Below are 15,741 nucleotides of genomic sequence, written 5' to 3' on the forward strand. Positions count from 1 at the left end.
CCCACTGTGTGACCTAAGTGTAAGTTACTTAACCCCTGACCCTCAGAGACAGTAATTATAATCCTACCTCCTAGGGTTGCTGTGAGGACCCAGTAGGATGGGTAAAACGCTTGACACGCAGCAAGCACTCAGCACGTGACTGCTCCTGTCACCTCGCCCCGTCGTCACCCGCAGTCTCGGCCCCTGTCTCTACTTGAACTGGGCATTGAGTCTTAAGTTAGATGTTAGCAGGGATCCAGCAGAAGGAAGTTTTGCAGTATAGACTCCAAGTCCGCGCACCTGTGTTGAAAACGTTTACCAAGCAGTGTCTCAACAAGGATGCTTGAACTCTGTTGAATTGGGGAAGGTGTAGCGAAAACATTGTCATGAGATTCCATCTCTGCTTTGACCAAGGGGTGGAATTCCAGAACTTCACCCATTCTTTTCATAAATATTTACTGTAAATGGAAATGTGTATAGGGTGCTAGGAAAACAAGGTAGGAAAAGTCTGACAAGCTCCTACCTCATGGAGCTTATACTCTCATAGAAAGTTCTAGAAGATGCTTGTTTGGGAGAGGGGAACTAGCTTCTCTCTATGCCTGTGAAGTTTGAGGCAACAGCTTCAGCCCCTGGTGCGCCTGCCACGTTTGATCTCACACAGTCCTACCCACCCTGCCAACGAGGAGCCCAAGACTCGTGGAAGTTAAGTAACTTTCTAAAGGAGACAGGGCTGACCTGTCACAAACCTCTGTAGCTGAGACGTCAAGGATGGTTCCGATTATGTGTAGTGTGTAGTGCACACCAAGTGACGGGGGCTGGACCAGGAACAGACTACAGGAGACACCTAGTCTGGGTGAGGTTAGTCTCGGCCATAGCTAGGAGGCTGGACTCAAGAAGTTTCAGCAGAAGGGAGCGGAGGGTGACATGTGAGGAGGACCAGCAGGGCAAGGTGAGCACATATGCACAGGCAAGCTTGGATTACGCTTTATAATTGCCCAGGCTGGAGCAAGTATATAAAATGGTAGGATTTAGGAAACAGAATTGGAATTCATTGAACCCTGTTTCCATCACTGCCTTCCTGTCCATCCTTCTCCACTCCTTTTCTCCTTCCCAGTTTCCCCCCACCTGAACTCCACGCTGGGCTGGAGTCCCTTACAACATCTCCCTTGGCATCCCACAGCCACGAGAAGCCAGACTCTGAGAACATCCCACCCAGCAAACACCACCACCAACCCCCCCAAAACAGCCTTCCCAAGCCTGAACCAGAGGCCAAGACTCGAGGAGAGGGTGATGGCCGAGGCTGCGAGAAGGTGGAGAGGAGGCCTGAGAGGCCTGACGTCAAGAGCGAGCCTCTGGTGAAAGCCAATGGTGTCCACGCTGGACCAGAACCAGCCTCAGACCCGGGCAGCCCTTACCCTGAGGGCCCAAGGGTCCCAGGAGGTGGGGAGCGGCCCACCCAGCCCAATGGCTGGCAGTATAGCTCCCCAAGCCGGCCGGGGAGCACAGCTTTCCCACCTCAGGACTCAGAAAGTGGGGGGCACCGGCGGAGCTTCCCCCCACGTGCCAACCCCGACAAAATCGCCCAGCGCAAGAGCTCCATGAACCAGCTTCAGCAGTGGGTGAACCTGCGCCGGGGGGTGCCCCCTCCTGAAGATCTTCGGAGGTGAGGCCTGGTGGGGTGGGGTGGAGTGGGGATGGCGTTCCGGCTGGGGGCTGGGGCTGGGGGAGTGTCATGGAGGCACCCTCTGTTGGAAACCTTCTGGAAGCCAGGCTGAATTGGGAAACCAAGAAAACCCCAGGATTCCCTGCTTGCCCAGATGCTTACTAACCCCATGGTTCCCTCTGTAGAGTTTGCCCCCTGCCCCTGATTCTTGCTGTCTCTGCCTACTTCAGAGGAAGGGACAGAGCACCCAGTGCCTCTCACAGGACGTTGGGCGGCCTGAAGCATGCAGGCAGTCACAGCGAGGGGCCTTTAAAACTGTTCCAGCCAGACATCCGTCCGTGCTTCCCACCCTTGTACAGCATCCAGTGTTTCTACCAATGTGAGACTTACGAACTGCCAAGGCAACTCACTGCGTCTTTGAAGCTCTAACTGTTTGCAAGCCATTATTTATAAGCAGTTTTTTAAAAAGAAAACCGTTGCCACTCATTGGCCCTAGTTCTTCCCAAGAGACCAATTTACTTCTTTACCCAGTGACTGGCTCTCAAATATTTGAAGACATTTATTGGACCTGATTGTGTTCATCAGGGCAAGGGGGGCTGCCGCTCCTTCCCTGGGGGTCTGGGAGGGCAGCTCACTGCCCTGCCCTGGGGAGAGCGCCTCACTAGGGTTCAGTCCCAGGAACGGACTGGTTGGCTCCTTGACAGGATCATAAAATCAGCGAAGGCATCCCTTTGTCCCTCCTCCGTTGTCCCCCTCCAGGTGCCTGGTACACTCTAGTGTTCTCTCTGCTCTCAGCCTCTCTGGAAAGAATCTGATAAATTGGTTCATGCTGAGATAGAGATGGCTAATAAGGCTTAAAGTTTCTCCCCAGGGAGACAAAGAGACAAAGATGGAAGCTCTGAATGGTGAAATTTCTGGCCTCAGGGAACTGGTTGAGGGGGAGAGCTTTGAGGACAGGTCTTTCCTTGCACTTCTGGAAACAAGCCTCCGTGCCTGGGCAGTGGGCGCCCCCGTATGCTCGCAAGGTCAGACTAGGGCACCATTCACCTCGTCAGACCCCACTCTGGGCTGGAGGACAAGGAGGAGGGGCTGGGGCACGGGAAGGTGGCTGGGGGCGTGCCCATTTTGTCTGGCTTCCTTACAAAGTCCTCTCTGTCTCAGTCCCTCTAGGTTCTACCCTGTGTCCCGTAGGGTCCCTGAGTATTACAGCCCCTACTCCTCCCAGTACCCTGATGATTACCAGTACTACCCGCCAGGGGTGCGGCCGGATAGCATCTGTTCCATGCCGGCCTACGATCGGATCAGCCCACCCTGGGCCCTGGAGGACAAGCGGCACTCCTTCCGGAATGGAGGCGGCCCCGCCTTCCAGCTGCGTGAGTGGAAGGAGCCTGCCGGCTACGGGCGGCAGGATGGCACCACCTGGATCCCCAGCCCCTCCCGGCAGCCTGTCTATTATGATGAACTGGATGCCGCCTCCGGCTCCCTGCGACGCCTGTCCTTGCAGCCCCGTTCCCACTCTGTGCCCCGCTCGCCAAGCCAGGGGTCCTACAGCCGCGCCCGCATTTTCTCCCCCATCCGCTCACCCAGTGCCCGTTTCGAGCGGCTGCCACCTCGCAGTGAGGACATCTATGCTGACCCTGCTGCCTATGTGATGAGGCGATCCGTCAGCTCCCCCAAGGTGAGCCACCAGCCTTCCCCTCCTTCCTCAGCCCCTGAGATCCCCCGGAAGCCTAAGACGATCTGCTGAGAAGAGGTGGGAATGCAAGGGCATCTGGGGACATGGGGTCACTGGGCTGTGTCAGCAGGACCAGGGATGCTGCCCAGGGGAAGCCACTGGCCCTGCGGTTCTGTCCATAGGAGAGCTGCCTTGCCCCTGAGTAGAAACACTGCTCTCTGTGCCCATCCCCAGACGGTACCAGGAGCCCTAATTCTGTATAAGAGGACAGAGAGGGTTCTATCTTTTCAAATCTTGAGGACCTGGACAGATCACCGCAAGGATATTGCAGTGGTTAAAGGCTGTCCATTTTAGTTTGAAATCTGCTCTGGGACAGGTTACAAACATCCCTAACCTTGAACTTCAGTTGGTGGGGAAGTCCATATCCCAGCCGGACCCCCTCACCTCTCCAATCCCCTTTCTCTTCCAGTATGATTACCTGGGAGACAGGCGGCCAGTCCCTGCAGGACTGTTCCCCTACAACTACCCACCATCCCCCACGGTCCACGATAAGATGGTACGTCCTCTCCTCCCACTCCACTTCCCCTCAGGACCTCTCCTCCCAGGGCGGGGCCAAACTAGGGCAGACTCGGGGATGCTCTGTGCCCAGTGCCTGGCCCGTCTGGTCTTTAGCAGCCTCTGGATACCTCCTCCCTCCGGCCTGGACTCTAACACCAATATGGAGAGTGGTGTCAGTTACCCCTCCTCCTCTGTGACACAGGGCAGAGGAGCAGGGACAAGATCTGGAAGCGTGAAATGTCCCCCATTCTCTCGGTCTCAGAACAACTCCTCTCCAGCATGCAGAGGGGCCTGGACAGGGGGCTTAGGCTATGGGCTGGGAAGAAAAGTTAAGCTAGAGCTCCCAAAACAGGCATGATCTTCTAGTCTTCTTACCCCTAAGCGTACATGCTTCAAGCTTGTCCTTGCCTGGAATGTCACTTTGGGGGAAAGAGACTAGAAGTCGGATTGAGGAAGAAAAGATTTTCCATACTGTGTCGCCTCCTACTTTCTCTCCCCTTTCTACTTGTGTCTCTTCCGGAAATTTGTTCTCCTGAGGATTTTTGTCTCCACCTGGAGAACTCGATGCCGATGCTCCGCCTGGGGAGCTGGGGAAAACCACTGGAACCAACAGGCAGAATCCTCGTCTCCGACGGCCTGTCACTGACCCCTCTCTCTGAGTTTTCTCTGCCGGTGTCCAAACTCTATAGCCAAGACACACAGCAAATGCACCCATCCGTAAACAGTGGATTTTCCAGAAAACTCAGAAAAAGCTCCAGGAAGTGCTGACTAGATGGCTTCAGTGGTGCTTCCCTCTCCCAGGGCAGGGCCAGGCCGACCCAGGAGCCTCGGAGTGTGTCCCTTCTCTCGCTGGGCTTGTCCAGCAGACAACCTCTGTGGCTGCCCGCACCCTTCCCCCCTCCCTTCCCTAGACTCCTCAAGGCCAGAGAGGCCTCTGTTTGTCGCTACCCAGCTAACTCTTAACTGCTTTGCTTCCTTTTTATTGTTTTCTTTTGTCCTGTTCCTGTTTGTTTGTGTTGCCGTTGGGCCTCGGGCTCCGGGTAGGATGAACTTTTAGACCTTCAATTGCAAAGAAACCTAGAGTATTTGGATCAGCAGGTAGGCAGAGCTGGTGCCCCTTACCATCCCCCTGCCCTCCCTTCACGTCTCCCTGCTCCTCCCCACCTTCTCATCCCCCATCCATTTGACCGCCTTTGTTGGCAAAAACCGGGACACAACAAAGTGGCTTATATTTTGGTTTGCGCCTTCACACCCCTTCTCTGCAAAGCCCTTTAGGGCAGCCGGGAGTTTCCTGGGGAAAGGAGAATTGTAAATTACCACATGAATAATTAATGTCACCGCCTATTTGTTTGACCCAGATGGACCTGCCCCCAGGGGGCAGGCTGGAATTTGCATTTTTGCTGGATAGAGTTGCAGAGACAGGGAGGAGCTCTGTGCTGGGGCCTCAGAGGCTAAGGATTTAGTTCAGCCTGAATCTGGGAACTTAGCCTATCCTATTCCACAGGTTGTGGTTAAACTCCACATTTTGTAAGCGAAGGACCACAGACCTGCCCTCCACTGATTTTTTAAATGATGGTAATTCGGTATATGTGTTAGTTCCTCTGCAAAGTTCTTTTGTATGCACGGCTCATGTTTTCCTGAGAACTCAGTGCTGTAGGCAGAGGGAGTGTCCTCAATCCAGTGTTACAGATGAGCACCCTGAAGAGGCAATGAGTGTCCCCATGTGATGAAAGCGATCGGCTGCCTGGGCTCTCACCTTTGGCTTCCTTGCCCTTTGAGACTAAGGAGGCTGTGATACTGGGTTTAGACAGGCCAGGGGTCAATATGCTGGGCAGTTTATATGAGCACATGATCTGTGCTACAAATCATGGGGGACCTGGACGTGTACCAGATCCAGGTGGAGGCGGCCTGGGGTGGTGGAAATAATAACGTTAGTAATAATAATAATAATAGTGGTAGCACTTACCGTAATCGGGTGCTTCCTCCATGCCCTGCACCATTCTAAGCATTTCACAGATCCTAACCTTTCTAACAACTCTGCAAGGTAGGTATTGTTATTATCCCCGTTTCGTAGGGGATGTGATGAAACTAAAGCCCAGAGAGATCAAATAACATGCCAAGGACACACAGCCAGTGAACAGCAGAGCTTGGATATGACTCTGAGCTTTTGACTCGGTTTACAGCTGAGGAGACCTCTGACACGTGAAGAAGCTGGGGTTGAACCTCATCAGATGGTCTTGTGCTCTTAACCTCGTAGAGAGAGCCATGAACTTGATATCAGAGGACGGGGCTGCAAATGCTGGTGGTCTCAAGCCACGTGACCGTCATCTCACAGGGTCTCCGTGTCTCAGTGAGGTCCTCCTCATGGGAGCCCTTGGGCACTGGGAAGCATGGTATATGCATTTTAGTCAGCAGTCACGGCTCCTGGCCCTCGAGAACATTGCATTTTAGTCCCAGAAGGAGCACGTGGTGTTGACACCGTAAGCGTTCTTGTCCCTGTGGGGTGACTCCCGGCAGGCCTTCCTCCCCGCAGCCCATCCACACTGCTGGCTTTCCAAGCATTCAGTGCAGACGGCAGGGCCCCTTCCTGGGGGCTTCTTCCCTCACAGAGGGGCGGGGGGCTTCAGAAATAACCTTTCCGAGGACCTCTTTCCTAGAGAAACGATAATACTCTTAAAAGGCAGGCTTGTATGATAAGAAGAGTCCAGAACATCGTCAGACACTGCACTCTAGTTCCAGCTGTGCCATTTACAGGGATTTTTTTTTTTTAAACCTTGGTCTCTCTGGGTCTTTGTTTTCTCAATCATGAGACGGGCATTGTAGGGCCTGCCCGTTCTACCTCACAGGTCATGGGGAGAGTCGAGCGAGAATGTCTATGAGAGCACTTTGGCAGGCATTGATGAGGGCTAGTGATTGCTACTATGGTTATTTTATTGTTCTTTTTCTTCCAAAACTCAAAAATATTAATTGACCACCCTTGACCCCAGTGCTGTGTATAAGGTACTGGGTTAGGTGCTTTCTCACGAAATTTCTCTAACGTTTCGGAGAGACAGGAGGTGGCACACAGGAATCCTCCTAGAGGCAAGGCCCACGTGAGCTGAATGATCCTGAAAGCCATAGCATGTGTGGGGGCAGGCCAGGGTGAGAAGACCCCTGCTTCCTCTCTTGTTTTAGATCTACTGGTTGGGGAAGGAATGAGATCTGTGGGTGACCAAGAAGAGCCTGGGCCTCCCTCGCCCTCTCAAAGCCTGATGTGTTGGTAGATCTGCCTTGTCCTAGACACATAAACACCACACACAGGACACACAGGTATGACACACAGGCAGCCAACATAAACATACACATACCACATACAATCACACATACACCACACTGGCACACCCCATACACGACAAACACAATCTCATTCACACACACACACACACGCGCGCGCGCGCACATGCGCGTGCACAGGCTCTAAGAAGATAAGCACTGACTTGAGTTCAGATCCTCACAGAAAATGTGGTTGATATACTGTTGACTTTTAACCATTTTGCAAAGACTCAACCTCGTATTATAATTGCTCTTTTAAAAGCCTTTTAAATCACACTTTATATCATAGAAAAATTTCCCAACTGGGCTAAAGAAGTAGCAAAATCAGATCCTAGGAAAGCCTTTTAAAATGCTCTAGAGCCTGTGAATGGGGGTGGAGGGGTGCCCCTCACCCTGTCTTGTACAGCGTGCAGAAGCAAGGCTGCTTTGGGGCTGCCGCCTAAACGGGGCAAGAGGGAACTATGTGTGGGTCCAACAAAGATTGGGAAGACAAGGGCAAAAAACGTGGGGGTTCCCTGAACTGTGACCTGAGAAGATCTGCCCTAAGGTGGCTCCGTCCCTTCCCTTACTCACTGCCACTCCCCAAGAAGCTTTTCCTGCACAACTCCCCTCTGTCTTCTGCTGCCTTCTCCTGGAGATCCATTGAGTTAAAGGGACATAGCCAAGGACACTCCCTAATATGTTTACATTTGACGCTATCACACTGGAATCAGTGGGGGAAATGATGGCATTCCTGGTTGATTTGGTTGGCTCGTCCGTCCGTCCTCCGTCCCTCCCTGTCCCTCTCCCTCACCCTTCCTCTCTGTCTTTCGTTTTCATCTGGCAAATAGTCTTTCCCCCTCCATGTTCCTGATGATCCTCGAAGCATAAGGATAACGTGTTGGGAGAGCAGTGTTCCAGTCTCTGGTGTCCCTTTAACGTGGCTTACTTGCTTTGGCCTCCTTGTTTGCTCCCTGGCGCCATCCCAGATTGGCATGGATGCTACCAGCCCAGCTCTGGAAACCGTGTTTAGCAATCCTTACTACTCTAGAGCAGAGGTGGGCAGGGTTTGGGAAGAGAGACCTGTGCCTTCCCAATGTGATGGCCCATCCAAAGAGCCGGTCACATTTTCTTTAACGTTGTTTCATTCAGTTCAGATTTTGGGAGATCGGACTTTCCAACTGCCTGTGTGGTCTTTGACCAAACCAGTGTGAGAAATGAGAGCCGGCCCAATGGGATGAGACCCACCACACTCGGGCCCCCTGGGGAGGTGTCACTGGCCTGGGGCCTCTTCAGAGCCACAAGCGAGGGCACAGTGGCCTCCCAGGTCCCTTCTGTGGGCTTTCCTCAAGGGCAACTTCAGTGCGGGTCCTGAGATGGAGTTCACGAGGGGTGAGTGATGGGCAAGGCCAGGCAGAAGGTGCTGGAGGCCTCAGGAGGAGCTGTCCTTTCCTGTTTCCTGGAGAGCAAGCACAGGCGGGCGTGGGGAGACATCTCTCTGTGGGTCTGAGTTTGAATCGTCTGTTCCTTCCTCTGCCGCAGATGAGTGAGAGTGAGACTCTCATCAGTATGGTGAACCGCATGGTGGAGAACTCCTCCCCCAGGGCCCAACTCTTCATGCAAGTAAGACCTCTGCCTGGCAGCACGGTCCCCGTCAACACCATTTTTCAGCGGCTTGTGCATGGTCGCGTCCACCCATCAGGGATGAGTCCACTCCGCCTGCTCACCTGCCAGGCCTCATCTCCCAGGCTCAGCCTGGCCTCCCTCCTTTATTTTCACTGTGTCTCCTCCATTCTTCACGTTCATGGGTGAACACAGGCCCACTTCCCAGGCCATCAAAATAGCCAGCACTGACATCTCATGCCATGCCAGGGATCGCAAGCTGCTTTTTAACGTTCAGGACTCCTCTTTCATGTTTGGTATCTTCTTAACAGTTGTTGGGGTGAAGGACATGAGGGGTGTGATGTGGAACCATCCAGTGATAGAGTTGTGTCGAATGTGCTCTCGTTGCTGCATGTGTCACCAAGGGCAGGCGCCTTTGCTGGACTCAGAGACACTTCTGGTTGAGGCACAAGCCCTGGGGCTGGCATTCCATCTAGTAGGGTGGTCGTTCTCAAATTCTTCCAGTGCTCGCTCTGTTCTCCCAGGTCTTGTCCTTATCAGAAACAGCCAGGACTTAACTGTTGTTCTCATGGCTGTTACCAGTAAGCCATTTGGGAGCTACACAGCCCTGGAGGCCCTCTTGGCAGTAGATTTTAGACCTTAGCGGAGAGGAGATACAGAGCACGAGTGAGCAGCATCTCCACCTCCAGAATCAGCCCAGGACGGTTGGGGCGGAGCTTAGGCCGGGCTGTCCCACGCTTTCCGGCCAGGGGGCCAGAGCACTATAGCTCAGCCCAGGTCCCCAGAACAGATGCTGCCTGAGGCGATGGGACTGTGGTCGGTGGCAGGAACGGAGCGAGACTGTCAGCGCTCCCGTGCCTGCGTGCCCTGCCCGGGCTGCCCTCTGCTGTGGTAACCGGCCTCCTGTTCCTGCAGGTCCCTCCATACCCAGAAGTGTTCCGGGACAGCCTCCACACCTACAAGCTAAACGAGCAAGACACAGATGTAAGAACAGCTCTCCCGCTGCCTCTGTCCACTCCAGCCCCTCCCGCTGCCCTTCTCATCCTCACTCTCCTCCGTGGGGGCTTCTCCTCCGTCCATCTCTCATCTCCTGTGGCCCTTCATACATTTCTTTCCTGTCCTCTCTCACCGCAAAGACAGCCTTCTTCCTGGGCCTCCTCTCGTTCTTACCACTCACCCCTACCTCCCACCATGGCTGTGTGCGTTTCTCCACTGAGTTCGAGGCCCTCGTATCTGCAGCGCTGGCTTCTGCTTATTTCAGGAGCACAGACTTCGTTAGGAGGTAGAGCATGTAGTCCCCAGGTGCCTGGAAAGAAGAATGAGGCCTGGCTCCACCCTCGGGGAGCTTCTGGGCCGTGGGAGGCCCAGGGAGCAGCAGGCACAGGACCCATGTGCTGAGCGGACTGTAGCAGGGTCTGCAGGAGTGCGGGGCAGGGGGACCGCGTGGGCTGGGGGAGGCCGGGGACAGAACAGGCGGCACGTGAGCTGGGCCTTGAAATAAAGGGCCCAGAGGACAAGATTTGGCCCACTAGAAAGTAGCCAAGCGGGTATTTGAGGAGTGGCATGGATAAAGGTGTGGACGCAGGAAATCACAGGTCTTCCCAGAAGACAAGTTTGGCCTAACCTGCCCTGCCTAGGTAGCAGATCTGCCCAGCAGGCAGGGGAGACGCTCTGTACAGGCAAGGACCAGACCTCAGAGGGAGCCACCGTCAGCCATCCTGAGACTCTGGAAGGAGGAGGGGAGATCAGGGTCCTGTGGGACTAGGGAACCAGTTTACCTTGTTCAGCGGGTTTGCTAAGACTGTTGCTCAGAAACCGGCCTGTGCCTCTAATTCATACACACCCGGAGGCCTAGGAGGCGAGGCCGTGTTATCTCCTGAACCTCTTGTGAATTGGAACCCCAAGAGGGTGGGAGTGCAGGAGCTTAACGTTTGGCTCTCAGCCCTCTCCCCTCTCAAGCTGACTCGTTTCCTCAGAGAATATATTTGTCTCCCCTCCCAATGGGTCTTTGGAGAGTCCCCCAAGGTGAAGACCATCTTCCTGTTCCCAGGAGCCTCCAAGGTCAAGGTGAAGGCCCAGGGTTCCTTGGCAGGGAAGAGGAGGTGGTATCCAGAGGCCAGGCCCTGCCAACCCAATTCCCAGGTCCCCGTCAAACCGTGCTCTTCACTCCCTTCTTTCTCCCTCCCTTCCCCCTTGGGGCCCCCAGAAGCTGCTGGGCAAGTTGTGTGCGCAGAACAAGGTGGTGAGGGAGCAGGAACGGCTGGTGCAGCAGCTCCGAGCTGAGAAGGTGAGAGCCATGGGGTGGCCCTGAGTGGGGCAGACGGGGGGGCTGGCCCAGAGAAGGTGTGGGTTGCTATCTCCATCCCGACTAAGCCGAAGATTTGCCCCTCATTAAACTTCTGTCCTGCCCTTAATCAGACCTGCTGAAGCTCTTCTGGGGACCTTAGCCAGTGTGAGGGAAACCTCCACTAAGCTGCCTGGTTGAACCCCTAGGGCTCAGGCCTCTGCTGCTGAAAGCCCAGGAGAGGAGATATCAAGGCCGCTCATAGCCATTCCCCTGCCTTTCTTCAGGAGAGCCTGGAAAGTGCCTTGATGGGGACCCATCAGGAACTGGAGATGTTTGGAAACCAGCCCGCCTACCCAGAGAAGCTGCTACACAAGAAGGAGTCACTGCAGAACCAGCTCATCCACATCCGGGTGGAGCTGTCTCAGGCAACCACGGTAACCTGGGAGCTGGGTGTGTGCTCCCACCCCGGCCAGCACCTGCAGGGGGGAGCCACCCTCCCAGCTGTGCTCCTCTAATTCCTGTTCTCCTCTGACGGCGAGAGCAGGGTGCTGTCTGCGAGGGGCATAAACAAAGACCTTAACGCTGCCTTACAGAGAGGCAGCAAATGTGCCAGCCCGCTCAACCCATTGAGTCTCCACCAGGGAGACTGGCTTGTTTCCCGCAAGCCATATCTGCACCAGGATTCATGCAAGGACAAAGTGAAGTTGAGGGCCGCTTATTTCCTTGGCTGCTCTAACAGCTTTGCTGCCCACCTTTTCCACTCCCCTGGAGAACCAGGATACCGGCAACATGCCACCCTGGTTACTTCCCAGCAGGCACAGGGCAGACCCTCTGACACAGAGAGCAGCAGCAAAAGCCCCAGGAAGTTGTGGCCCAGGGGGAGGAAGGTCTCTAACCTCCAGAGAACAGGCACCCCCAGCTCTTTCCTTTTTTGCCCTCTACTCTCTATCACTCAATCTGGGGAGAACAGGAGGGGTGTGAGAGTGAGATTAGCCCCTTTTGGCCTGCCTACCATCCAGAGAGGATTCCATTTTCTCTCTGTTTGGGCATGCAGTAGGCTGGGCTGTTGCACCTCCTAAAAGGCCAGTGTTTGGCTGTCATCAGAATGTCTCAGCCCAGGGCCCTCTCCCGTCCCTCTGGTACCCGGGTCCCAGGCCCTGAGGCAGGACGAGGAGGGGCGGATTGGCAGTTGCAGCTTCTCAGTAAGCCCTCCCCTTGCAGGCCCTGTCGAACAGCACCATGGAGTACGAGGGCCTGGAGGCAGAGGTCTCTGCCCTGCACGACGAGCTCTGGGAGCAGCTCAGCTTGGACTTTCAGGTGAAGAGGCCCACAGGCAGGCGGGGCTGCTGTGTGCTTCAGGCCCTCCTTTGTCGTTTTGGCCGAAAGAGACCACGGTGGCTTCCTTTCTTGCTTTAGAAATTTCAGAGACTTATGACCAGGAGTTGGTCCTGGGATGAAAGACAAGGTTCAGGGCCTCTTCAAACAGACTCTGAGTTTCAGGGTGAAGATGATGTGGGATCGTTCTTTAGTTCCATCAGATCATGGGGGACGAATAAAAGTTGAAGCATGGGAGACTTTAACAGATATATGAATGTAAACAAGATCGCGATAAATACAAATCTCTCTCATGACATCAGAAGAGTACACAGTGTGGGAGCCATCCACCGGGGAATTTTTAGGCGGGAAAGAGGCCTTTCTTTCTGGGATGGGTCAAAAACAGTCTGCTTGGAGGCAGGAGGATGGACATTCCTGGGGCATTCTTCTTCTTTTCCTTCCTCTGTCTTTTCTCTTCCCAGGCTCTGCCCCTTCTCTAGCTCGCTTTGCAAGCCCTGTCTCTCTGACGCAGTTAGCACCCTGGTTTCCCCCATTTTCCTCCTGTTTCCCTCCTGGTAACAAAACTTACCACCCAGCCTTGCAGCTTGTTAGGTTAGGTTAGCCCCTGGACCAGAGGCCCCAAATGCCACCATGTTCTGTGGGCAAGCCTCACTTTCAACGCAAACATTTTGGGAGGTAGGATAGCGTCATGGTCAAGGGCACCAGCTCTTGAGACCAGATTCAGATGGTGGCCACACTGCTTACTAACAGATGGTGTTGGGCGTGAGCCTCTTTGCCTCTGAAGTGGAGACAACCGCTGTCCTTGCCTCCTAGAGGTGTTGTGCAGCCACAGTGGGTTCATGTGTGTAAAGCACTCAGCACAGTTCCTGGTATAGGCGGGAAAGGGGGCGGGGAACATTAAATAAAAGGTAGCTGTTATTTTGCAGAGAGTGGACACTGTCATTGAGTAGAATTCATGCCTATCAAACAGTCCCACAGTATGTGAAACAAGACAGTAAACCAGAAGCTCTTGCCCCTGGAAAACAGGCCACCATCAGGTGTCCACCTACAGGGGCGTTCACTCCAAGATCACCCTGAGCTCCCCTGGGTGGGGGGCGGAATCAGAGGAACAGGTGCTCACTCTCTTCGTTCTGAGGCCACATGTTCACCTAAAAGTGCTCTTTGCTGTGATGACAGAGCCCTCTCCTCCCGCAATTCCAGAAGCCGAAGAGGCAAAGGCTGCCCGTGAGAAAGATGAGTGCGCTAGAGGGATGTGCGTGTGTACATGAGCACGTGAAAGCTCCCGCCGGGGCACTCCTTGGTAGCCACCTCCTTTGACCTGCTCTCTGGCTGTTTCAGAATGAGGTGCTCAACCGACAAATCCAGAAGGAGATCTGGAGGATCCAGGACGTGATGGAGGGGCTGAGGAAGAATAACCCATCCCGGGGCACAGACACAGCCAAGCACAGAGGTAGGCGCTCTCTCCACCAGCCTCCTGGCTCCTGGCCTCACCAGAAAAACCTCCAGTGTCTCTGGTCTCCATCCCACACCTGCCAACTCATACCTCTCCAGGCCTTCACACCGTGCTCAGAGCCAGTCAGGGCCTTCTCAGGGCTCCAGAAATTTCCCTCTGCCCAGAATAGACCGGATATACCAATCGGAGATGCTGTTGCATCTAGATCCCTCCCCAGAACAGGTCAAAGAGCACCTGTGCCTTCCCAGCCCCTAAGCCCATGGGCCCACTGGTGATCTGAGACCATTACCTTAGTGTCTTCCTTCAGCCCAGGGACCTTGGGCTGGCTTTCTGTGACACCTTTGAGGTAGTGGTGTCATTTCCATCCATTATCTTTTCCTGCCCAGCTCGCCTCTCAACAGCCAACCTGTGAGGCGGCCCGTTATAAGTCCCTTCAGCAGGCCCAGGTGGCCCTGAGACCCTAAATCCTCCCCTGCCTTCTCCACCTACAGAGCCCAGCCACATTCCAGGCCACACCCCTACCCCTTCCCTCATCTCTCTCCTCTTCTGTTTCCCCAAAGGAGGACTTGGCCCCTCAGGCACCTACAGCTCCAACAGCCCCGCCAGCCCTCTCAGCTCCACCAGCCTCACCAGCCCCCTGAGCCCTTTTTCATTGGTGTCTGGCTCTCAGGGGTCCCCCACTAAGCCCGGGTCCAATGAGGTAAGCTGAGATCACGGAGAAGAAGGTGGGTGGGGGAGGGAGGACTAGGTCCCCGTTTGCCTGAAATTGGACAAGCTCTGTGCCCATCTCTTCCCCAGAGGCCTCCAGTCGTAGTGCTTCCTCTCTGTCCAAGGTCGTCATTCTCACACCCAGTTTGGTGACCCTCCCTCCAGACTTCTCCTTTACTTGTTCTCATCTCCAACTGTCATCTCTAGTTGCCTTTCAGGGAAGTCTTCCCGAGCACCAGGATGGTTAGCAGAGACACCAGACACTTAATAGGAATCTAACTCTAGGATTGTTCTGTGGGTGAGAGGGCTGAGGGTTGGTGTGGGGGGCATTTGCCCAGTCAGCCAATCAGCAGGTGTTTTCGGAGGCTCTACTCTGGGCAAGGGACGGTATGAGACCCTCTCAGAAAGATGCCTGAGGGCCTTCACCCACCCAGCGTCCAATGGGGACCAAGACCCATTCACAGTGAACAGCCCTCCTCTGGAACGCGGTGGCATATGTCTCAATACTGAGCCACGTGGCTCAGACTGTAAATGTTCTGATGTTCCAAAGGGAGGGTGGAACTTAAACTGGGCCATGAAGCATTGGGACACGTAGAGGAACAAGGGAAAAGCATTACAGGCTGGAGAGCTGGCGGAAGCGAAGGTACGGGGGAGGGGTGTGCCCAAGGTGATGGGGAGACAATAAGGAGAGAGCTTCAGAGAAAACGGGGGACCAGTGCACAGGCCGGGGCTCAGTAGAGGAGGGCCTTGTAGGCCAGGCAGGGTTAGCTCTGGAGGTGGAACTCCATCCAGGCGATGGGTGGGAGTTTGGTGGTCCAGGGCCCTGCCCCAGGCTCCAGCAATGTTGTCGTCCGCCTCTGCTAATGCTCTTTTCTTCTGCTCTCACAGTGGCTGCTCTTGTTCCTCCTAATGCTCTGGCTTCTCTCTGCCTCAGGAGCCTGGCCCGCCGCGGCCTCCCCTCCCCAAAGCCTACGTCCCCCTGGAGTCTCCTCCCACCGTGCCTCCACTCCCTAGTGAGAGCCGCCTCTGGCCATACCCCAACTCCCCTTCCTGGCACCGCAGTGGCGAGACAGCCAGGGGTCAGGTACCCAACACCCTTGGGTCCTGGAGGGCAGGGACGGAGGGAGCGGGGCCCGGCAGGAGACCAAGTCATTGTTCCCATCCCAGTA

General features: G+C 54.8%; 1 protein-coding gene across 1 annotated transcript in view; it reads left to right on the forward strand.

Annotated features, from left to right (window-relative positions):
• PLEKHA6 (pleckstrin homology domain containing A6) overlaps positions 1-15,741 on the forward strand; it is a 39,554-nt gene that overhangs the window by 13,357 nt on the left and 10,456 nt on the right. The window contains exons 6-13 of the mRNA XM_065885807.1: positions 1,160-1,642; positions 2,804-3,320; positions 9,705-9,773; positions 10,996-11,076; positions 11,361-11,510; positions 12,298-12,393; positions 13,750-13,861; positions 14,425-14,564. Of these exons, the coding sequence (XP_065741879.1) occupies positions 1,160-1,642; positions 2,804-3,320; positions 9,705-9,773; positions 10,996-11,076; positions 11,361-11,510; positions 12,298-12,393; positions 13,750-13,861; positions 14,425-14,564 (1,648 nt within the window). The remainder of the gene's footprint in view (positions 1-1,159; positions 1,643-2,803; positions 3,321-9,704; positions 9,774-10,995; positions 11,077-11,360; positions 11,511-12,297; positions 12,394-13,749; positions 13,862-14,424; positions 14,565-15,741) is intronic.

Source organism: Phocoena phocoena, chromosome 1 (genome assembly GCF_963924675.1).
Source record: "Phocoena phocoena chromosome 1, mPhoPho1.1, whole genome shotgun sequence".
NCBI classification, from domain to species: Eukaryota; Metazoa; Chordata; class Mammalia; order Artiodactyla; family Phocoenidae; genus Phocoena; species Phocoena phocoena.